The sequence below is a fragment of the Lepidochelys kempii genome, chromosome 14 (genome assembly GCF_965140265.1).
Source record: "Lepidochelys kempii isolate rLepKem1 chromosome 14, rLepKem1.hap2, whole genome shotgun sequence".
NCBI lineage: Eukaryota > Metazoa > Chordata > Testudines > Cheloniidae > Lepidochelys > Lepidochelys kempii.
Window position 1 is genome coordinate 34,084,178 of NC_133269.1, and position 24,127 is coordinate 34,108,304.

At 45.6% G+C, this 24,127-nt stretch overlaps 1 protein-coding gene and 1 non-coding gene across 5 annotated transcripts in view; both read left to right on the top strand.

Annotated features, from left to right (window-relative positions):
• Positions 1–24,127, top strand: part of LOC140898281 (L-amino-acid oxidase-like) — a 51,475-nt gene that overhangs the window by 2,800 nt on the left and 24,548 nt on the right. For 2 of the 4 annotated variants that reach the window (XM_073311911.1, XM_073311914.1), the window contains exon 1: positions 1,131–1,401. The exons of the other annotated variants lie outside the window; for them this stretch is intronic. In XM_073311911.1, coding sequence (XP_073168012.1) covers positions 1,377–1,401 — 25 coding nt within the window. In that variant the 5' untranslated portion in view covers positions 1,131–1,376. Of the gene's footprint in view, positions 1–1,130; positions 1,402–24,127 lie in introns of those variants that run through there. 4 annotated transcript variants of the gene reach the window in all.
• Positions 12,023–12,131, top strand: TRNAL-CAA (transfer RNA leucine (anticodon CAA)). Its single transcript has 2 exons — positions 12,023–12,060; positions 12,086–12,131. It is a non-coding gene; the product is annotated as a tRNA-Leu (tRNA).

The following is a 24,127-nucleotide window of genomic DNA, read 5'->3' on the forward strand; positions in this document are numbered from 1 at the left end:
CTTTGCTTTCTACCTTGGACCCCAGCAAGTCTTAATTCTAGCCCTGCTTGGTGGACCCCCTGAAACCTACTTGCAGCCGTCAGTGGGAGAAGCTCTCCCATTGAGATAGCGCCATCCACACCAGGGGCTAGGTCAGTCTCTCAGAGGTGTGGATTTTTCACACCCCTGAATGATGTAGTGACACCGATGTCAGTTTGCAGTGTACACCTGGCATCAGTCACAGTCCTAATCTAGGCAAGGTCTAGATACGTATTTCCATTTTTGATACAGCTGTATTGTTTATGTCTTTGATCTGCATTTGCAAAAAGCTAGTAACTAAGGGTGCACAAAGAAGTGTGTTCTTAACTTGGGTTAAAATAGCAGTGAAGACACAGTAGCTCTGTTTTTAACTTGGGTTAGCAGTTAAGCAGTTAGCAGGGAGCCTGGTGGTTGAACTCCAGATGCTAACCTAGGTTAGTGTCTTCACTGCTCCTTTAACCCAAACTAACTAACCTGAGTTAAGAACAGGTTTCAGAGTAACAGCCGTGTTAGTCTGTATTCGCAAAAAGAAAAGGAGGATTTGTGGCACCTTAGAGACTAACACATTTATTTGAGCGTAAGCTTAGTGTACAGTAGAGGTACCCTGAAAGCCAAAGCATACAGACACTAGCCTATGTAGTGCTAGCTAGTGTGAGTAGCCCCTGGATTTCAACAGGGCAATGCACAGAAGTCAGAAATGTGCTTAACAGGAAATTCCAGGCCCTGTATTCTGAACAGTATTTGTTTGTGGTGAAGTATCTTGCCGGCAGGTATGAATGAAAACCAAGGCTGAGAATTGCTGTAGTGGAAAAATCCACTCTTCTCTAAGTGTCTGGGTGAGGAAGGCAGCCTGCTCTGTATGGGCCTGAACCAAAGCCCACGGAAATCAGTGGGAAGACTCCAGTGACTTGGTGGGAGTTGGATCAGACAGAAGGGATTGCAAAAAGAAAAGGAGTACTTGTGGCACCTTAGAGATTAACAAATTTATTTGAGCATAAGCTTTCGTGAGCTACAGCTCACTTCATCGGATGCATCCGATGAAGTGAGCTGTGTAGCTCACAAAAGCTTATGCTCAAATAAAGTTGTTAGTCTCGAAGGTGCCACAAGTACTCCTTTTCTTTTTGCGAATACAGATTAACACGGCTGCTACTCTGAAAGAAGGGATTGGGAAGCTAATTGAAATATATTTGCTCCGAAAAGTCTGCCCCTACAGTAGGGCTTGCTGATTATAGCCTTTAAATGGCAATACACAGGAGGCCTCTTGTTTTCTTGGGAAAAGTGGCAGTTACAAGGAAAAAATGGATTTGGATTTGTAACCCCCACCCCCCCTTTTTTTTTCTTTTTCTTTTTGCTTCTTCATGATGGATGAAGAAAATCCACAAGGTTTGTTTCTTCCTGCTTGACTTTTGCATTCTGAATTCAGGGCTCTCTCGTGTTCCTGGAAGATTTGTTGGCCACATGTACATACAATGAGAGCTTGATGAGATTCCCCTTTGTTACCAGAGTACCAGTGGCGGGAGAACAAAGGCTATCACCAGGCCCTCTAACCCTGCTAAGAGCAGGTGTTATCAACACAGCAGTAAAGCCCTCTTTATCTTAAAACTGCTATCGGGCAGATCCGGCCCCTTCTGATTTAACAAAGACTGGATTCTGGGTGAAAGCCACATGACTTCAGATCAGTATAGGTAAGACTGGAGTAATATTGGAAGGAACAGGTCTAACTAGAGAGTGCGGTGACTTGTCTGCATATGTAGTGGCTTTGCCCACCTTTTGGCTGATTGATTTAAAATCTGGATCTCTTATTGGTCCCTTAACTATTCCTCAATTCTCAGGTGGTCTGAAGGGTTAGGTGCTGACTCTGTGGGTGCTCCGGGGCTGGCGCACCCATGAAAAAGAAAATACTGGGTGCTCAGCACTCACCAGCCACCCTTCGATCAGCTGCTTGGTGGGCGCTGCTGATCGGCAGTTGGGCGGCAGGTGGGAGGTGCTAGGGGGAAGCTGGGGAGTAGCGGTGGGAAGAGGCATGGCAGGGGCGGGGCCCTGGGGCAGGTGGTGTGGCAGGGGTGGAAAGAGGTAGGGCGAGGGTGGGGCCTTGGGGGAAAGGGCAGAATGGGGGTGGGGCCTTGGGGCAGAGCAGGGGTGGAGAATCCACCTGGAAAGGAGAAAGTTGGTGGCTGTGGTCTAAAATGTTTTAACATTTGAGACAGGGATGTTCACTTTTAGTCTGTGAGAAGGAGGAATGATTGGCGGTGGTGGATAAGCATCCCCCTTTTTTCAGTAAAGCAAAATCCAAAACTTCTAGTCAAAAGCTTTTTTTTTCCTGATCCAGGATTAGAACTTCTAGGCACTATACCAGTGGTTCTCAATCGGGGTACACATACCCCTGTCTGGGGGAACGCAGAGGTCTTCCGGGGGGGCACATCAACTCATCTAGATATTTGCCTACTTTTGCAACAGACTACATAAAAAGCACTACTGAAGTCAGGACAAACTAAAATATCATACTGGCAATGACTAGTTTATACTGCTCTGTATACACTGAAATGTAAGTGCAATATTTATATTCCAGTTTATTTATAATTCTGTGGTAAAAATGAGAAAGTCAGAAATTTTTCAGTCCTAGAGTGGCTGTGACACTTCTGTATTTTTATGTCTGATTTTGTAAGCATGTCGCTTTTAAGTGAGGTGAAACTTGGGGGAGGCAAGATAAATCCCCTACCTTGGGGGTAGGCAAGACAAGCCAGTCATCTGGAAAGATTCACACCCACTGCACTATACTACTACTAATTTTATATTAAATTGTGAAGCACAATCCACCCCATCATTGCCCACTACACTAAAGGAAACATAACACCAGAAATGCTGCTAAAATCCTGTTTTAATATAATGCCAAGATGACAATTTTATTTCCCTTAGGAAAGCACCCAGTCCTTCTATAGTTTCTCATTTGCAGTGATGAAAAGTGTCTGGTTCATTAAGTCCACAGCCAGCAGGTCTCTTTTTAACTAGGATGCAAATTCTTTCTCACTGGCTTAGTCCAGAGATGATGGTCTCCTCTTCCCACCAGTGATGGTCTCACTGAAGCAGGCTGCAGTGTGGAACGGTCTATCAGGCTTGGTCATGGAAAGTCTCTCACTGATTCAGTCTCTCATAGTGTCTCATGAAGAATTGCTGGGGGAGAAGTTGGTCCTTCTGGCAGAGTACAGGTTGGGGTTTTTTGTGTGTGTGTGTGTGTGTGTTTTTTGGCATGTCTAAAGCAACATCAGTTCTTTAATCAGGAGGGTGCTGAAGTGTCTCAGGCTGGCGTTTCCTCCTTTCCCTTCTCCCCTCTTGTTCTTCCTCTGATCCCAGCCAGGAGGCACCCCGGGGAGAAGGGGAGGGAAGTTCCTCTAGTGAGATCTCTTCGAGACCGGGGTGGTCGAGCGCCTGACCCGTTTCCTCGGCATCACCTGCTGCAGGGCGGCTTGCATCTGCGAAGGGCCGATCATGGGGCGGCGGCTCTGCTTCCTCAGGCGTTCAGCCTCGGTGGACACCTTTTTGTAGATGTCGTTCACGAAGGAAAACATCAGCCCTTTGGCCTTGGGTGATAGGAGCTTGTTGTCCCGTTGCAGCTGTCTCAGCATCGTGGCGTCGTAAGGGGCGGGGGAGGGCTTCTTCCCCTGGGGGCTCTTCCCACGCTTCCCCGCTGGCTTCCGCCTGGCTTGCCTCCTTTGCTTGTCCTGGGACTTCCTCTGCTTAGCCTGGGACTTCCTCCCATAGTGCTTTTGTCTCCTTCGAGTCTGGGCCTTCTTCCTCCCTCTCTGGGAAGCAGCCATTGCTCTGCTCTCACACAGGTCAGCCTAACCCTTTTGCCTGCAAATGCCTCTGGCCTTCCCCCTGCTGTACTCATATATAGTGGCAGGCATTCAAATGAGGGGTCATCTCTGAGCCTGGTGATTGGCTGGCTGGAACAATGCCCTGGCTAGTCACAATGTGATGATGTTGGTACAGACCCATGTGCCTCATAATGGGCAACCATGGTCTGTTCCCTCTCAGGGAAATGTAAGGGTTGGTAACATCCCTGCTGCTGAATGGCTCGTGGTGGGATGAGTAGGGGTGTTTCCCCACCCCCGTGTTTCCCCATTGGCACCTAGTCCAAGTTTCCTTGCCCAGTCAGTACCAGTCTCCACCCCCCATACATCTCCCTATCTCAGTCTGCCCCCCAGCTTTTGTCAGGTCTCCTGTCCAAACTTCTCCCACAGCTCCTTGTCATCCCCCCCACACTCGCCACATCACCTGATCAGATCAAGCTCTGGCCCCCTCAGCATTCTAGTTAATGGCTTCTATCTCCATGCTGCTTTGGTACCCAGGGAGGGTTGAGTGCACAGGATCAGCGGGCCAGAGGAGCAAAGTGCATGGAGAAGTCCTGTTCAGCCCCTGCAGCTCCAGGCTGGAGAATGCTCAGTGCAAATGGAACCATAGCAGATATTAGCTGCCAAACTCTTATCAGTTCTCTACTGAGCAAGTCAAATGGCAATGTGTTGAAGGCTTCAAACTTAGCCAGTTTTGTGTGTGTGTGTATAGGGGAGTTCCACATGGACAGGAAAAGGAACATCCCTGATGGGGCCACACTGCCTGTCCATTTCAGGTCCCTGCTCCAAAACACTCGAGCTTTTCAACCAAATGCCCTGTGCGAATTTTTTTTAGCCTGGGTAAATCCACATATTGTCCCCTAATCTTGTTCTCACAACAGCTTACCTGTTTTTGCTGACGCTTATCGAAAAAAGACATCCTAAGGCAGGCACCCGAATGGAGAATGTCAGCCCAAACATCAAAAGTTTGCGAAAGTTTTAAGCAACTGAAAACAGGGTCTTATGATGGGATGTGTCTAGAAACGTTATCTACATTTACCTGTACTGGGTCCAACTATAATTCTTGAGCACCATCTATTGGCACCTTATCTACTAACCAACTAACTAACTAACTGTATGTACATAGATAGCCTGTAGGGACTACCACAGTACAAATACATAAAATAAGAATAAGAATACTGTGGACAGTGGAGACTAAGTAGTGTCTCTACTCCTATTGCACCTATTTGACTCAAATTATTATTCTTAATCATGTTTATTACAATAGTGCATAAGGAGCCACCAAGAGTGTGGCCCCCTTGTGGTAGGTGCTGGTACAAACTCAAAGTAGTCAACAGTCCCTGCCTGGAAGAGCTTACAATGTAAATGACCAGATAGACCAGTGGCTCTCAACCTTTCCAGATTACTGTCCCCCTTTCAGGAGGCTGATTTGTCTTGCGTACCCCAAGTTTCACCTCACTTAAAAATGGCTTGCATACAAAATCAGACATAAAAATACAAAAATGTCACAGTCACACTGTTACTGAAAAATTGCTTCCTTTCTCATTTTTGCCCTATGTCAAGGTTCCTTCCCCACTCTGAACTCTAGGGTGCAGATGTGGGGACCTGCATGAAAAACCCCCTAAGCTTACTTTTACCAGCTTAGGTTAAAACTTCCCCAAGGTACAAACTATTTTACCCTTGGACTTCCACTGCCACCACCAAACTTTATCTGGGTTCCTGAAAAAACGTAGTTTGGAAACGTCTTTCCCCCCAAAATCCTCCCAACCCTTGCACCCCACTTCCTGAGGAAGGTTTGGTAAAAATCCTCACCAATTTGCACAGGTGACCACAGACCCAAACCCTTGGATCTTAGAACAATGAAAAAGCATTCAGTTTCCTTACAAGAAGACTTTTAATAGAAGTAAAAAAAAGAATCACCTCTGTAAAATCAGGATGGTGAATACCTTATAGGGTAATTAGATTCAAAACATAGAGAATCCCTCTAGGCAAAACCTTACGTGACAAAAAAGACACACAGACAGGAATATTCATTCTATTCAGCACAGCTATTTTCTCAGCCATTTAAAGAAATCATAATTTAACACATACCTAGCTAGATTACTTACTAAATTCTAAGACTCCATTCCTGTTCTGTCCCCGGCAAAAGCATCACACAGACAGACACAGACCCTTTGTTTTTCTCCCTCCTCCCAGCTTTTGAAAGTATCGTCTCCTCATTGGTCATTTTGGTCAGGTGCCAGCGAGGTTACCTTTAGCTTCTTAACCCTTTACGGGTGAGAGGATTTTTCCTCTGGCCAGGAGGGATTTTAAAGGGGTTTACTCTTCCCTTTATATTTATGACACCCTATAATTATAAAATAAATCACTTGGAATGTAAATATTGTACTCACATTTCAGTGTACAGCATATAGAACAGTATAAAGAAGTCATTGTCAGTATGAAATTTTAGTTTGCACTGACTTTGCGAGTGCTTTTTATGTAGCCTGGTGTAAAACTAGACAAGTTGATGTACTAGATGAGTTGATGTACCCCCAGAAGACCTCTGAGTACCCCCAGGGGTACATATAGCCCTGGCTGAGAACCGCTGAGTTAGACACAGGGTGGGGGAAGGGGTAGAACGCACCCGCAGAGTGAACAAGGTGACGGCAGCAACGTGATGGGAGTTGCACCTTTTTTCGGATGGGTTTAGTTAGGAGGGGATCAGCTAAAGGGAAGGGAAAGAGGGTGAGGGGGACAGAGCAGGGGCGAGGAGGATAAGAGGGGAAGGGGGGTGTGACAGCTATGGCAATTTCCTGCCATGGCCTTGGGAGAGCTTACTGAATTAAGTGTAAGTCTCGCTGGAGTCCATTGTATTAAATGCAAAGCTGTGGGCTGGGATGGTTTGTAACCTCTCCAAGGGGGAGATGTGCTGTGAACCCTGGGAAGTGTTGTGGATTTCAAAGGACTGGATCGAATAATGTGCTAGATAAGGATGGACTTTGGGGACAAACAGTGTCAAGAGGTTTACCAGGGGAATCTCTAAGGAGAGGCACAGGTGCCGACTTTCCAAAGTGCTGGGGGGTGCCCAACCCTCGGCTCTGCCCCAGGCCCTGCCCCCACTTCACCCCTTCCCCCAAGGCCTCACCCCCGCCCCACCTCTCCCCGCCCTCGCTCCGTCCCCACCCTGCCTCTTCCTGCCCAGTTCTGCCCCTTTCCCTGAGCGTGCTGCCTCGCTCCTCTCCCCTCCCACTTCACCCCAGCCTCCTGCATACTGCAAAACAGCTGATTGCAGTGGGCCGGAGGCGCAGGGAGGGCGAGGGAGGTGCTAATCTGCAGGGCCCGCCATTGGGCGGGAGGGGGAAGTTGATAGGGGGGCTGCCAGCACCCACCATTTTTTCCCTGTGGGTGCTCCAGCCTCGGAGCACCCATGGAGTCGGCACCTATTCCCCACCTCCGGTGACGCAAAAACCCGTCCTTTTCCACCTGTGTCCTGAGGAGTGGGGCTTTGCTGCCATGAGGCCAAGACCCAAGCTGTAAAAGGAAAGACTAACCTATTAATGGGTGTGCGCTCTCTGAGCTAAGCCTGTTAACCAACTTGTAATCACAAAAAATCCCCTTGGTGGAGGCTGGAGGACTGACTCTGACCGGAGGCCTTGTTGGAGTTGGGGGGTGATCTCTGGTACGTTATTGCAATCGAGGAAGGTTTTAAAATTGTTTTTAATGTGGTTTCTCTGTAACGCTTGCACCGTAAGACTAAATGCGCTGGCCTAGGAAGGGCTGTGTGGTAACTCGTAGGTGTGGGCAGTTACAGCCTTTGGAGGGAAAGCAAAGTGCAGAGCCTGGCCTGGAGAGGCAGTCTGATTTGTGGGATTATCACTGTGCAGCCTGGAAAACCCCCTGGTCAGGGAGGAGAGAGCTGCGAGTCTCTGCCTAAGAGAGGTGCGGGCTGAGGAGCCGGGAGCCAGAGGGAGTGCCCTGGAGGGTTGATGGGATGGGAATACAGGGCCAGTTGCTCTGAGCTGCGATGGTGAGGAGTAATGCAGGGGTGATGAGAAAGGGGGAGTGGGAGGAACATAAGAACGGCCACACTGGGTCAGACCAAAGGTCCATCCAGCCTTTCCCTGGTGCCCCCCACCAGTGGCCAGTGCCAGGTGCCCCAAAGGGAACGAACAGAACAGGCAATCATCAAGTGATCCATCCCCTGTTGCTCACTCCCCGCTACTGACAAACAGATGCTAGGGACACCATCCCTGCCCATCCTGGCTAATAGCCATTGATGGGCTCATCCTCCATGAACTTACCTAGTTCTTTTTTGAACCCTGCTATACTCTTGGCCATCACAACATCCTCTGGCAATAATTTCCACAGGGGTTGACTGTGCTTTGTGTGAAGAAATACTTCCTTTTGTTTGTTTTAATCCTGCTTCCTGTTAATTGCATTTGGTCAACCCTAGTTCTTGTGTTATGAGAAGGAGTAAATAACACTTCCTTATTTACTTCCTTCACACCAGTCATGATTTTATAGGCCTCTATCATATCCCCCCTTAGTCGTCCCTTTTCCAAGCTGAAAAGTCCCAGTTTTATTAATCTCTCCTCCTCCTCCTCCTCCTCCCAGTTTTATTAATCTCTCCTCCTATGTTCCATACCCCTAAACATTTTTGTTGCCCTTTTCTGAACATTTTCCAGTTCCAATAAATCTTTTTTTGAGATGGGGCGACCACAGCTGCACGCATTCAAGATGGGGGTGTACCATGGATTGATAGTTTTATAGATTTATACCATGGCTGGAGAAACAGCCCATCAACACAGGTCAGAGAAAGGCCTATTGATACTGTAGCATGTTCTCTGAATGTCCAAAAGACCAGAGGTCCCTGCTTCTGCTCTCATTGGCTGGAGCAGATTGGCCATCCTCTATTCTGTCCACACCTGGGTAGGGGAGGCAGTACCTGGGCTCTTAGTGTGTGGGGGCCGGGGAGTGTCTCCGCAGCACTGTTCTGCATCTGGGAGTTACTCAAGGGCGGGGTGGCTATGGCTGGGCCCTATTTTACCCCCTTTCTCCCCACTCTGGCTGAGTAAACGCTTGGGAGAAAAGGAGACTTGGTTAGAAATTCAGCACCCCCCAAACCCATCGATCAAGGAGGGACAGCACCTGACGCCACTGCAGCTGACAGCTCTGGAGTCCCCCCGCGGTGGCTCGGAGCTCCAGGTCCTCCTGTTGCCCATGGCAACTGAGAGCTGTGCTCTTCCCCCCCCCCACGCCCACAGTGGCTCAGAGCTCCAGGTTCCCCCACTACCCATGGCAGCTGGGAGCTGTGCTCTCCCCCCCGCACCCACCCGCGGTGGCTCGGAGCTCCAGGTTCCCCCCACTACCCATGGCAACTGAGAGGGACCCCTGCTGCCCATGGCAGTTTGGGGCTCCAGATCCCCCTCCCCCCGCTGCCTCTGGGTGGAAGTGGAAAATGTCGCAGAGGTTTCTGGACTTACAGAATCCGTGACATAATCTTATCCTTCATCATGAAGAGGTGAAAGAGGGCACAGAGATAACTGGATTGTCTTCACCTTTCCATTGCACCCTTAACACATGCAAAAAAAAAGGCGGAGTTTGTGTCTGCCTATTCACGGGCCTGCAACAGTGTTTGAAGAGAGGCTGCCTGGGTGATTTTTGTTGTTATTATTTGTATTGTGTTAGTTGCAAGGTCATAGGCATTGGAACAGTTTGTACAGTGGGGGTGCTGAGAGCCATTGAACCAAACTGTAAACCCTGTATAGGATGGAAACTACTTCAAACCAAGGGGTGCTGCCACACCTCCAGCACCCCTAGTTCCAGCACCTATGTGCAAGGAGCCTCAGGCATGGACCAGGACCCTGCCGTGCTAGGTGCCATTCAAACACAGAACAGATCAGAGGGGAAAGCTGGCTGTGCATATGTGACCTGCCTGGAGAGATTTCAACAATGGATTTCTCACGTCCTTTGGTGGGGGAAGGGAAAGGTGTGGTGGGGAGGCAGAGATGAAGAAAAATGGTGGGAGCTGGGAAAGGGGAAAGAGAAGGAGCATGGGGTTCTGTAGCTAATGTGTGTCATAAACTTTATTCCTCAGGGAACTGATTTTCATCAAAGCACTGGGGATAGCCACAGATCTCTCTCTATACAGCTAGTCCTTGAGTCTGTCTGTTGGCATAGCTCATGTCATTTGGGGAGATGATGTTACTACACCAGCAGAAAAACTCCCTCTGTTAGCATAAGTTGTGTCTACACTAGGGGTTCTGCTTGTTTAGCCGTAACAGAATAGCTCTATCGGCAAAACATTTGTAGTGTAGATAAGGCCTAAGTGTGAGAAAGAGCAGCCTCCTCCCTGATCTGGAGCTGTGTGCCTGGACCTATCAAAATAGCTGATTGCAGTATCACTAACCCAGCATTTGAAAATCATAAATCAGAGCCCCCAGTCATGACTGGCTTAAAATTCATGAGATTCCCCCCCCCGCCAAATAATAACTTTTTTCTTTTTCTTTGGCTTCTGGTCTTTCGATTGCACTTGCTTCACATTTCAAAGGTCTTTTCTTCCCCCGAGAAAGCTACACTTTTTTTTCCCCCCATGAAAGCTGAGATTCTCATTCCATCTCTTGGTTCCAGCAGCTGGGCCTTCGAGTAAACCGCCAGCTATTGTGAGACGCGTGATGTAAATTGTGAGAGATAGCGCTGCTTTGATTCTTTTCCTGTTCTTAGCCGTCCTCCTCTTCCCCTCGTGGCGATCACTTGACTGTGAGCATTAAGAAATCAAAGTGTTCCAGCTGAAGAAATAGATCATCCTCTCTCTGATGGGACAGAGACATGCAGTAACACTAAAGCCTGGCATTCAAAGGCCTCAAAAAATCATTAGGGGGGCTTAAAAATCATGATATTGCATTGTTAAAGCTAGTACATTTGGGGTTCTTTTTCTTTGCCTTCTGGTTTTTGAGCCATTAGAATCCATTCAGGGAATGTTTTCAAACTTTTCTTTGCATTGGGGACTAGAAACTTCTTAAAAAACAAAACAAAGCTGAAGGTCATAATCATATGACTCCTGGAGCTGGAACTTTAAGAAAAACACCAGCTATGGCAAGAGTTGACAACACCGAGGGCTTATCTACATTTGAAAGTTAATGCAAGTTAAGAGAGATTGTGAATGTAAAGCGCAGTAGCTGCTTCTGGACAATGGACACTCCTATTCTTGAACAAGAGTGTCTTGTTTTGGCATAGTTTAACTCTAACAGTTGGTTAAACACAAACCAGGCATTCTTGTTCTGGAATAAGAATCTCCACACACGCTGCTGACCAGGAACAACTCTAAGGGCTTGTTTTCAGTGTAACAGTTAGTGAGAGTTAACATACTCAAGGTACTGCGTACTTGACCTAGCCTCGTTGGAGTGAAAGTGACTGACCACACTTCAGCACAGCACTCTGGCTACACAGGGTGATATGGCATTAGCAGGGGGATTGGATTAGCTGTTACATTCCCCCCCCACTGCATTACTTGCTTCAACCCACCCTCCCAATAGGCTAGCGAGTTCAAATTTAAAGCACCTTTTAACTTGAGCTTGAGATTGTTATGTATGGACAGGAATCAAATTAGGGGTAATATTCAAGTTATAACTCGAGCTAACTGTGCTGTGAAAACACATCCTCGTGTAGGCAAGCCCTGAGCCTGCTGAAGGTAGAAGAATCGTTCCCAAAGCTATCTGCTTTGTGACAGCTTTCAGCCAGACGTCCACCAGGGGTAGGCGTTAAAGACGACAGGGAGTTGGGGTGGCGGCGGCTTGTAAAGGGGAGGCGGATCTTTGGCCTTGGTGTTTTCCCGGCTTGCTATATTATTGATCAGTAACTGTCTGTATCCGTTTTCCAAGCGGTGTGCTCACCTCTGCCTGATTTGTAGCGTAAACACCAAACATGGACGCAGAGAAGCGGAACCCCAGACCGGAGTGAGTCTGACCCACTCCCCTTTCCCTCACCAACACAGCGGGAGCGGCTGGCTCAGTCGCGCTTTGTCTGCCTGTGGGTCTGGGTGTTTTGCGGGGCAGGTTTTAGGGGTGTGTGAACAACAGGAAGAGAAAACAAACTACTGAAGCAAAACAAATTAGAATCATGCATTGTCAGAGAAACGAGGATACATTTGTTTGAAATGCTATATTGTAAGTGTCAGGATGGCCGAGTGGTCTAAGGCGCCAGACTCAAGGTTCTGTCTTCCCCTCTTCTGGGTGTTCTGGTCTCTGTATAGAGGCGTGGGTTCAAATCCCACTTCTGACACAGTTTTTTCCCTTTCCTGTTTGAGCTTTTCTTTCAGGAAGGGAGATTTAAGTTACACTGAATTAAAAAATGGGAAAACACAGACAAGGGAATCATTTCTCTCTCTAAAAAAGAATAGGAGTACTTGTGGCACCTTAGAGACTAAGAAATATATTTGAGCATAAGCTTTCTTGAGCTACAGCTCACTTCATCGGATGCATGCAGACTCTCTCTCTCACATCTCTCTCTCACTTCTAATTGTTTCTTTCTTTCCATGTAGGGGTTGATGTTTTGGAGAGAAGTCACCATTATATACTTTTATGCTGCAAAATAACAATCCTGTAAATACAACATATTAGAATAATTACCCTAAGAATAATCCAGGCAATTGTCCCTCGCCTCTGTTTGCCAGAAGCTGGGAATGGGTGACAGGGGATGGATCACTTGATGATTACCTGTTCTGTTCATTCCCTCTGGGGCACCTGGCATTGGCCACTGTCGGAAGACAGGATACTGGGCTAGATGGACCTTTGGGCTGACCCAGTCTGGCCGTTCTTATGAGAATTCTGGAAAAAAATGGTTAGTCACAGGTATAATACGTTTTCTTTGGGACATGACATTATAATTGTCAAAAAAAAAAACCCCACAAAAACCTTCACTGGTTTGCATAGGATTTTGCCTTGAAGAGTCAGTACTGCAGACCTGGGGTCAGTGACAGAGTGCACCCCTGTGTCCACACCTTACACATGATTGCCATATTCTTTGTATAAAGTATGTCTTGTAAGGTATTGTTTGAAAATTCATAATTTGCTGCTCATTACTGTCCTGCTAAAATGTGTGTGGCGATATTGTATTTGAAGTTATAAGATTCCACTGTATGGTGTTATTAAGACATGTTCCAAGCTGAGCATGGCAAACAGCCCTGGAATGTGTGCCCTGCTTAATTGGCATTGAAGCAGTAAACAGAATCATCAAGGAGGAAGGGTAGACAAAGAAACCTCAAACAGGTGAGGAAAGCAGCAGGGAACACCCTTTCTTATAGACTCTGTCTCCTGAATCTCATCTGGAAATGTTTTCCAAGGTGGGGACTGACACTATAAAAAGGGGGACAAACACCCTAAGGCACCCCCACCTCCTCCTCTCTCTGTCCATTGATTCACTACACCAGAAGGAACAAAGGAAGCAACCATTAAAGAAGAGCAGAGGTCCAAACCTAAGGACTGCTGAGAGCTTTAGGTGAGAAAACCTTTGCTTTGAATTTAATGTAGTTTGTTAAGTTAGGCACCAGTTGCATTTTATCTTTATTTTTCTGGTAACCATTTATGACTTTGTATGTCTCATTACTTGTATTCGCTTAGCATCTAGCTCTTTGTGCTTAATAAACTTCTTTTGTTGTTTTCGCTAATCCAGTGTGGGCTCCACCTGAGGAGGAAACCTCGACTGGAAAGAATTATGGCCAGCGGGTCAATCTCTTGAGTCCCCAGCCCAGCAGCTCAGGCCAGTGCTCCCATGAGTGGGGGAGGCAGCTGAGGAGGGTGGCAGGCTACCTTTAGCTTTTCGGCTCCACGGAAGATTTCTGTCCACCCTCAGCTGGCCTTTATATACTTGGGCTAAGATTTATCTGGTGTAGCACCCCAGTCAAAGTCTCCACGTGATGCTGTCCCCAGAGTGGGAGGCAGCCGGCCTGCATCTATTGCTTCGAGCCAGCCATCAGAGCCACACAGGGCTTGCCCCTGGCTCATCCAAACTGACCACTCTCCAAGTTTAAATCCAAGTTAAACCAGAACATCTGGGGGGGGGGGGTAGGAAAAAACAAGAGGAAATAGGCTACCTTGCATAATGACTTAGCCACTCCCAGTCTCTATTTAAGCCTAAATTAATAGTATCCAATTTGCAAATGAATTCCAATTCAGCAGTTTCTCGCTGGAGTCTGGATTTGAAGTTTAGCCTATTTCCTCTTGTTTTTTCCTCTCCCCCCCCCAGATGTTCTGGTTTAACTTGGATTTAAACTTGGAGAGTGGTCAGTTTGGATGAGCTATTACCAGCAGGAGAGTGAGTTTGTGTGTGTGGTTTTTGGGAGGGGGGTGAGGGGGTGAGAGAACCTGGATTTGTGCAGGAAATGGCCCAACTTGATTATCATGCACATTGTGTAAAGAGTTGTCACTTTGGATGGGCTATCACCAGCAGGAGAGTGAATTTGTGTGGGGGGGGTGGAGGGTGAGAAAACCTGGATTTGTGCTGGAAATGGCCCAACCTGATGATCACTTTAGATAAGCTATTACCAGCAGGACAGTGGGGTGGAAGGAGGTATTGTTTCATATTCTCTGTGTATATATAAAGTCTGCTGCAGTTTCCACGGTATGCATCCGATGAAGTGAGCTGTAGCGCACGAAAGCTCATGCTCAAATAAATTGGTTAGTCTCTAAGGTGCCACAAGTACTCCTTTTCTTTTTGCGAATACAGACTAACACAGCTGTTACTCTGAAACCAGAACAAAGTAAGTTACCAAGCAAAATAAAACAAAAACACGCAAGTCTAAGCCTAATACATTAAGAAACTAATTACAGGTAAAATCTCATCCTCAGAGATGTTCCAATAAGCTTCTTTCATAGACTAGATTCCTTTCTAGTCTGGGCCCAATCCTTTCCCCTGGTACAGTCCTTGTTAGTTCCAGCAGACATCTTAGGTGGAAACTAGGGGTTTTCTCATGACTGGCAGCCCCCTTTGTTCTGTTCCACCCCGTTTTATAGCTTTGGCACAAGGCGGGAATCTTTTGTTTCTCTGGGTCCCCACCCCTACTGCTAAATGGAAAAGCACCAGGTTTAAGATGGATTCCAGTATCAGGTGACACGTTCACATGTCCTGTGAGACCCCAGCCTCCATTTCTCCAGGGCTGGCCTGCAGGTACCCAGGAAGGTTTGAAAGTAAACAGAGCCATTTACAGGTCATTGATTCTGAAGCACCCGTAATGGCTTCCACTTAATATGTTTACATCAGTAATACAAGTTTATATCTTATTCTCCTAACTGCAGACATAGAAATAATACATGCAATCAAATAGGATGAACACACTCAGTAGATCATAAGCTTTGAAATGATACCGTACATGAGACTTTTTGCATAAAGCATACTTCAGTTACATCATATTCACACTCATAAGCATATTTCCATAAAACATTAAGGAGTGCAACGTCACACCCCTTCCAGATGATGTTGTGGTAATCTCTCACACTGAGGATATCTCTCCAGGGGAGGGAACTCCAGTTATTAGGAAGAGACAGGTATTAGTAATGATGGAGTCGATTATTAGAAACAGATATCTGGGTTTGCAATGACTGGGAGCACAGCATGGTGACTTTCCTGCCTGGTGCAAAGGTTGCGGATTTCTCGAGACATCTAGATAGACTTATGTGTAGTGCTGTGGAGGAGCTGGTGGTCATGGTACATGTAGGTATCAAAGACATAGGAAAGGATAAGAGAAAGGTCCTGGAGGCCAAATTTAGGCTGCTAGGTAAGAGATTGATGTCCAGGACTTCCATGGTAGCATTCTCTGAAATGCTTCCAGTTTGACATGCGGGGCCAGTTAGACAGGCAGAACTGCAGCGTTTCAATGTATGGATGGGACGATAGTGTAGGGAGGATGGGTTTAGATTTATTGGGAACTGGGGAAACTTTTGGGAAAGGGGGAGCCTATACAAGAAGGATGGGCTCCACCTAAACCAAAATGGAACCAGATTGCTGGCACTTAAAATTAAAAAGGTCATAGAAAAGTTTTTGAACTAAGGGCTGGGGGAAAGCTGATGGGTGTGGAGGAGCACGTGGTTCGGACATCTCTTAGGGGAGGATCTATTAATGGAACTTCTCTATGTCCTAGTAAGGAGGAGAAGATGGAAGATGATAAAATACAGGTAGGATCTGATGAGAAACAATCATATGAAAAAAGTCCCGTTCAATTACATCATGTAATGGCAGACAGCTAAAAAGTGACAAGTTTTTAAAATGCTTGTATACTAATGCTAGAAGTCTAAATAATAAGATGGGTGAACTGGAGTGCCTTGTATTAAATGAGGATGTTGATATAATAGACATCACAGAAACTTGGTGGAATGAGGATAATCAATGGGACACAGTAATACCAGGGTGCAAAATATATCAGAAGGACAGAACAGGTCGTGCTGGTGGGGGAGTGGCACTATGTGTGAAAGAAAATATAGAATCAAATGAAGTAAAAATCTTCAATGAACCAAATTGTACCATAGAATCTCTATGGATAGTAATTCCATGCTCTAATAATAAGAATATAGCAGCAGGGATATGTAACTGACCACCTGACCAAGATGGTGATAGTGACTGTGAAATGCTCAGGGGGATTAGAGAGGCTATTAAAATAAAAAACTCAATAGTAATAGGGGAATTCAACTATCCCCATATTGACTGGGTATATGTCACCTCAGGACGGGATGCAGAGATAAAGTTTCTTGACACCTTAAATGACTGTTTCTTGGAGTAGCTAATCCTGGAACCCACAAGAGGAGAGGCAATTCTTGATTTAGTCCTAAGTGGAGCACACAATCTGGTCCAAGAAGTGAATATAGCTGGACTGCTTGGTAATATTCACCATAATATAATGAAATTTAACATCCCTGTGGTGGGGGAAACACCACAGCAGCCCAACTCTGTAGCATTTAATTTCAGAAAGGGGAACTACACAAGAATGAGGAAGTTAGTTAAACAGAAATTAAAAGATACAGCACCAAAAATGAAATCCCTGCAAGCTGTAGGGAAACTTTTTAAAGACACCATAATAGAGTCTCAACTTAAATGTATACCCCAATTTAAAAACCTAGTAAGAGAACCATAAAAGTGCCACCGTGGCTAAACAACAAAGTAAAAGAAGCAGTGAGAGGCAAAAAGCCATCCTTTAAGAAGTGGAAGTTAAATCCTAATGAGGAAAGTAAACTCTGGCAAATGAAGTGTAAAAATATAATTAGGAAGGCCAAAAAAGAATTTGAAGAACAGCTAGCCAAAGACTCAAAAAGTAATAGCAAAAATCGTTTTAAGTACATCAGAAGCAGGAAGCCTGCGAAACAACCAGTGGAGCCACTGGACAATCAAGATGCTAAAGGAGCACTCAAGGATGATAAGGCCACTGCAGAGAAACTAAATTAATTCTTTGCATTGGTCTTCATGGCTGAGAATGTGAGGGAGATTTCCAAACCTGAGTCATTCTTTTTAGGTGACAAAGCTAAGGAACTGTCCCAGATTGAAGTGTCATTAGAGGAAGTTTTGGTACAAATTGATAAACTAAACAGTAATGAGTCACCAGGACCAGATGGTATTCACTCAAGAGTTCTAAAGGAACTCAGATGTGAAATTGCAGAACTATTAACTGTAGTCTGTAACCTCTCATTTAAATCAGCTTCTGTACCAAATGACTGGAGGACAGATAATGTGACACCAATTTTTAAAAAGGGCTCCAGCAGTGATCCTGGCAATTACAGGCCTGTAAGCCTGACATCAGTACCGGGCAAACTGGTTGAAACTATAGTAATGAACAAAATTGTCCGACACATAGACGAACATAATTTATTGGGGAAGAGTCAACATGGTTTCTGTAAAGGGAAATCATGCCCCACCAATCTACTAGAATTCTTTGAGTGGGTCAACAAGCATGTGGACAAGGGAGATCCAGTGGATATAGTTTACTTCAATTTTCAGAAAGCCTTTGACAAGGTCCCTCACCAAAGGCTCTTAAGCAAAGTAAGCTGTCATGCAATCAGAGGGAAGGTCCTTTCATGGATTGGTAATTGGTTAAAAGATAGAAAACAAAGAGTAGGAACAAATGCTCAGTTTTCAGAATGGAGAGAGGTAAATAGTGGTGTCCCCCAGGTGTCGATACTGCTACCAGACCTATTCAACGTATTCATAAATGATCGGGAAAAAGGGGTAAACAGTGAAGTGGCAAAATTTGCAGATGATACAAAACTACTCAAGATAATTAAGTCCCAGGCAGACAGCGAAGAGCTACAAAAGGATCTCTCAAAAATAGATGGCTTGGCAACAAAATGGCAGATGAAATTCAATGTTGATGAATGCAAAGTAATGCACATAGGAAAACATTATTTCAACTATACATATAAAATGATGGGGTCTAGATTAGCTGTTACCACTCAAGAAAGATCTTGGAGTCATTGTGGATAGTTCTCTGAAAACATCCACTCAGTGTGCAGCAGCAGTCAAAAAAGCGTACAGAATGTTGGGAATCTTAGGAAAGGGATAGATTATAAAACAGAAAGTATCATGCCTCTATTTAAATCTATGGCACGCGCACATCTTGAATACTGCATGCAGATGTGGTTGCCCCATCACAAAAAAGATATATTGGAATTGGAAAAGGTACAGAAAATGACAACAAAAATGATTAGGGGTATGGAATGGCTTCCATATGAGGTGAGATTAATAAGACTGGGACTTTTCAGCTTGGAAAAGAGACAACTAAGGGGGGATATGATAGAGGTCTATAAAGTCATGACTGGTGTGGAGAAAGTAAATAAGCAAGTGTTATTTACTCCTTCTCCTAACACAAGAACTAGGGATCACCAAATGAAATTAATAGGCCGCAGGTTTAAAACAAACAAAAGGAAGTATTTCTTCACACAATGCAGTCAACCTGTGGAACTCTTTGCCAGAGGATGTTGTGAAGGCCAAGACTATGTCAGGGTTCTAAAAAGAACTAGATAAATTCATGGAGGATAGGTCCATCGATGGCTATAAGTCAGGATGGGCAGGGATGGTGTCCCTAGCCTCTGTTTGCCTGAAGCTGGGAATGAGCAACTGGGAAAGGATCACTTGATGATTACCTGTTCTGTTCATTCTCTCTAGGGCACCTGGCATTCGCCACTGTCAGAAGACAGGGTACTGGGTTAGATGGACCTTTGGTCTGACCCAGTATGGCTGTTCTTATGTTAGCATGGCTGTTTTCTAAGCAGTCATTGAGTGTTGAATACCAAGCCACCTCTTTCCCTTCTCTTTCTTGAGCAATGCTGTCTTTCAAAGTAGAGAAAGCTGTGGAGATATAGCTTTGAGGGGCTCTTTGGTGATCAGAGAGTTTATTGGCTTTCTAGAAGGCAGAAGTTACCCTTGTCTGGTTGTTTTAAATTCTAGACTTTGAATGGTTGCTTGTTCCAATACCACCATCCCCTCTTTGGCTGTTCACTGTGTGAAAATAGAGGAGATTCTTAATGTACAATCTTGTGGCTTGGGTGCCTTCTGTTTCAAGCATCAGTGATGTAGTGGGTATACACCATTGTGAAAAAGTACTGTAATGCTGGCCATTATAGGCAAAAAGGCATCCTTAAAAACATGGCAGTAAAATCCTAATTAGAATTATAGGGAGTGGCCCAAACTCTGGCAGGTTGAGTGTAAAAGTATAATAAGGAATGGCATGCAAGAATTTGAGAAGCAACCTGCTAAAAATGCAAAAACTAACAGTAAGGTGATTTTTAAGTACAGCGGAAGAAGGGAGCCTGCAAGCAGGCTACTAGATGCACACGTTGTGAAAAGGAAGACAAAGCTATTGCAGAGAGGCTAAATGAAGTCTTTGAATAGGTCTTCATTGCAGAGAACGTGGAGGAAATAGCCCCATCAGAGCTATCCTTCTTAGGTAACGAATGTGAAGTACTTTCCCACAGTGATGTGTCAGAAGAAGAGATTTTAGAAGAAATTGAAAAATTAAACAATAAAAAGTCACCAGGACCAGATGGCCTTCACCCAAGAGTTCTGATGGAATGCAAGTATGAAAGTGCAGGGCTACTAACTGTGGTATTTAACCTACTGCTGAAACAAGCCTCTATACGAGTGTCAATAGTGCAGCCCAGTTGCACATTTGCAGAATCTGATCAAGTATGGGTGTGTTTTAGCAGGTCAGAGGGGGTGATTTTGAGTCATTGTCAGCCGTGTGAGTTGGATTGAATTGCAAATTTTGCAGAGCTTGTTCTGACTCTAGACTTTGCCTTTCCAAATTCCAAGTTGCTTCTTAGGCTATGTCTGTACTCGTGAACTTACAGCAGCACAGCTGCGCTGCGGTAAGGTCTCCTGTGCAGCTGCTCTATGCCAATGGGCGAGAGCTCTCCCGTCGGCACAATTAAACCACCCCCAATGAGCGGCGGTAGCTGTGTTGGCGGGAGAGCATCTCTCGCCGACACAGCGCTGTCCTCACCGGCGCTTGTGTTGGTGTAACTTATGTCGGTCACGGGGGTGGTTTTTTCATAGACCTGAGGGACTTAAGTTTTACCGACATAAGTGCTAGTGTAGACACAGCCTTAGACTCCTTGCTAACGGCACTACTGTTTCTAAAGTTGAGTCTACATTACCTAATTATGGTGACCTAAGTTACGGTGTTGTACAGTCACCGCAGTAATTAAATCACTTTTGCACGTCCATACTACACTCCTTGTGCTGGAAGCGCACGTTCTCACCCAGAGTGCTTGCACCAATTTAACTGCCAGTGTGGGGCATTGTGGGAAGGCTTCTCAAAGCCAGCGACGGTCGATGTAAGCAACGCAGTGTCTACACTGACACTGCGTCAACTTAACTGCATCGACCTAGTGCTACGTCTCTCGCAGAGGTGCGGTTATTACATCGGAATAACGGGCGAGTTACATCGGCGGGAATGACATTTTTGTGTAGATGCTTAGAGTCAGGTTGGTGGAAGATGCCTTGTCCCAGGGCAAGTGGAATGGATGTTCCCACCCTACAAAACCTATGTAGGTGAAAAAAGTGTTAGCACCTTACTCCAGAGATGCACCAAAGTTTGTTTACCATCCAGCTCCAGTTCCAAAGCACAATTGGAGCGGTGCCTGCTCTCCATTCCTCTCCCCTTCATCTCACCCCCAACTTGGAGCAAAAGCCACTCATCATCACACCACTCCTGGACCTCAAGCACCTCCCAGGATCAGGGTTTCCTCTTCATCCTCAAGGAAGAGTGCCTGTACTCCACTCTGCTGCAGCAGTGTGACTGAGGAAGTAGATTGGGTGGATGCTACCCCAGTGGACGGGCCTGGCCCATCTACTTTTTGTTGGGGCGGTAACCTTTTTTTTTCTTCCTCTTGATTCTGGTTCAGGTTCAGTAGATAGACCAAAATTATGGTGCAGGTTTGGTTCTGGTTCAAGTAAAAAATACTGGTTTGAACTAGATCTCGTTTTGTTCTGGTTCACGTAGAAGACTTTTCCTTTTAAACAAAATTACCCTCTCTCTTCTCTCACTCTCAGAATTGTCCAAACGTTTATTGAACAATTTAATCTTCTGCTAAACAAGTTCTCACAGAGTAACAGCAGCTGATATTTGGTTACTGGTGCCAGCGAGAGAGCAGGAAATGTCAAACAAAGTCCTGATATCTTGAATTACCCCATGGTCGACTCAAAGAAAGGCAGATCTGCTGAAGACCTATTTTATGCGACACGGAGCAAGGTATGCAGGTTGTTGTGTTGTAAAAAACGGCCTGACGCTGCCAGGTGTTGATAGCTTCCTGGAGCTGCCACTGATCTCAGGTTGGACTTAAATCAATAGGAGCAGAGAATGCTCAGCATCTAGCAGCAGCAAACCTGTACAGAGGGCTAATTATGCTGCATGTACACCTGCTTTGCATCCACGAAGTGCCCCAAAGCTGTCAACGTGTCTCAGTCAATCTGGCCCACAGCACAACTGTAGTGAATCTCTAATAGGGACTGAATGTGCTTTCATGGTACTCACAGTGCTTTTACACTGACATAACTCTAACAAGCTCTGTGTAGTTCGAAAGCTTGTCTCTTTCACCAAGAGAAGTTGGTCCAGTAAAAGCTATTCCCTCACCCACCTTGTCTCTGCAATATCCTAGGACCAACACGGCTACAACTACACTGCAAATAACTCCAGTGTGTTTTGAGCACTTCAGCTGAGTCTGAGGACTCATCAGCCCAGTCTCCAAGCAGATTAATGAGCTCCGCTGAGTTGCAGTAGGGTCACCGGACAGACTGCCTGATTGGCTAGGGGGAGCAAACAGGCTTGCTTTTAAGCTCAGCAGCAGCAGCAGATTGCTGGCTGGGCAATGCTTTGGCTTCTAGCTCTGATGGCTCTTGCCTCTGTCCTGCATCAGCTCAGGTTGTGCTCCTTGTTCCTACTGCTCACATTGTGCGACTCTTTGTCCCCCCTCTACATATTGCTTGGATGAGTTGGCTGATAGCTTTGATCTAACAGAGCTGGTTCTTTTGGCTCAGGCAGGAGAGATGGATGCTTTTAGATCTAGAGGTCCCTGGTCCCATCCACTTTCTTGGTGACCCACCAAGAGGTGTCAGGTAATGGTGGGAACACTCCAGTAGATGAAACTTGTTCTGAGCAGGATTAAGGTGACACAGTGGCAAACACACCAGTTGCCACTGCAGTGGGATTACTTGCTAAATTGCTACTCATTGTGAGAGAGGCTGATAGAATTTGTCCCATGATGAAGGAGTGGCTCCATGCTTGGACCTCATGAATGCCTGGAGCCTGGGTTATGGATGGAGGTTGAGGGGTACCATTAATTAGGCACAGCAGTTTCAGTTACTCTGCTCCTGCACTTGGAGCATGGATTGATGAAGACAGTGGGGTTCAAGAAACCTTTGTGCTCCTCATACTTTTGGGCATGATTGCTTCTCCCGTCAGCTTAGATGTGACATTCCCCAGAGTACAGTCTGGACAGTTGAAAAGCTGTGTCCCCTCAATTCTTCAGCCCAGGGTGCCTCTTATATGGCTTCACTGTGAGAACAACCACACAGCCCCCAGCATGTAAATCACTCCCAGATATATTGTATGAGTGTTATAGCCAACAACTCACAAGTTATATTGTACAGCAACATCAGCAAACTCCCAGTCCCAGATTTCCTCCCAGAAATGTACATCTTGTACTGCCCAGCTCTCTCCTTCTGGACAATACAAGCTCATAGAAAGTCCATCATTTCCATTAATAGAAAATGATGTGCACAAATCCTGTTATCCCAAATAGAGGTTCCCAGACAGATCAATCCAAATACATTGGTTTAGATAAAACAACCAAACAAGTTTATTAACTAGAGAAAGAAAGATTTTAAGTGTTCACAAGTAATGAGGCTAAAAGTCAGAATGGGTTACAAAGAAATAAAAGGTAAAACACTACTACTACCTAACTTAACAAGCGAAATGAATTCAAAACAAAGATTTCTCTCACCACATGTTTTGCAGTGTTATTTGCTGGATGCCTTTCAGTCAGGACCTTTCCCGCAGTAAATGAAGTCCAATGCTCCTTGCCTTTTCCTTCAGGTGTTGTTGATGAGAAAGGGAGGAAAAGTACCCTTGGGACGTTTGCCTTCCCCTCTTATAGTCATTTCTTTTTAGCAAGAATCATCTCCAGCTGAGGTTCAGGAGAGAGAACGTCTGAGGGGACAGAAAGCCCCAGCTGTTTATTTGTCAAAATGTAGATTTCTCATGCATACCCTTCTTCTTGCCAAAGAATGGCCACTTGACCATGTGATAGACCATTTGATCTTGTTGATACCTGACTGAGGCATAAGTCTGGCTCTTGTTTCTGAGCAACTGGTTTGTTGCTGTCTCCCCAGATTTGGAATATGTCTTAATAACAACATACAGTAGTGTTGTTACATACAATGTTGTTACATATAATGTTACATACAATGTTGCTATGCATATTTTACCAGGACAATAATTATCAGCAAATTATGAGTTTTCAAATGATACCTCATAAGGCATACTTTGTACAAAGTTTATCATAGCCTTGTACATAGGTGAACATAAGGGTATAGACTGTCACAGTAGTTAATCCACCTCTCAGAGAGGCGGTAGATATGGGCAAGTCTATACTTATAATGGCTTCATTGGTGCAGCTGTGCCGCTGTATCGCTTTAGTGAAGTCGCTCTGTGCTGACAGGAGAGAGCTCTCCCGCTGGCATAGTTAATCCACCTCCCTGAGAAGTGGTAGGTATGTCAGTGGAAGAAGCTCTACACCTGG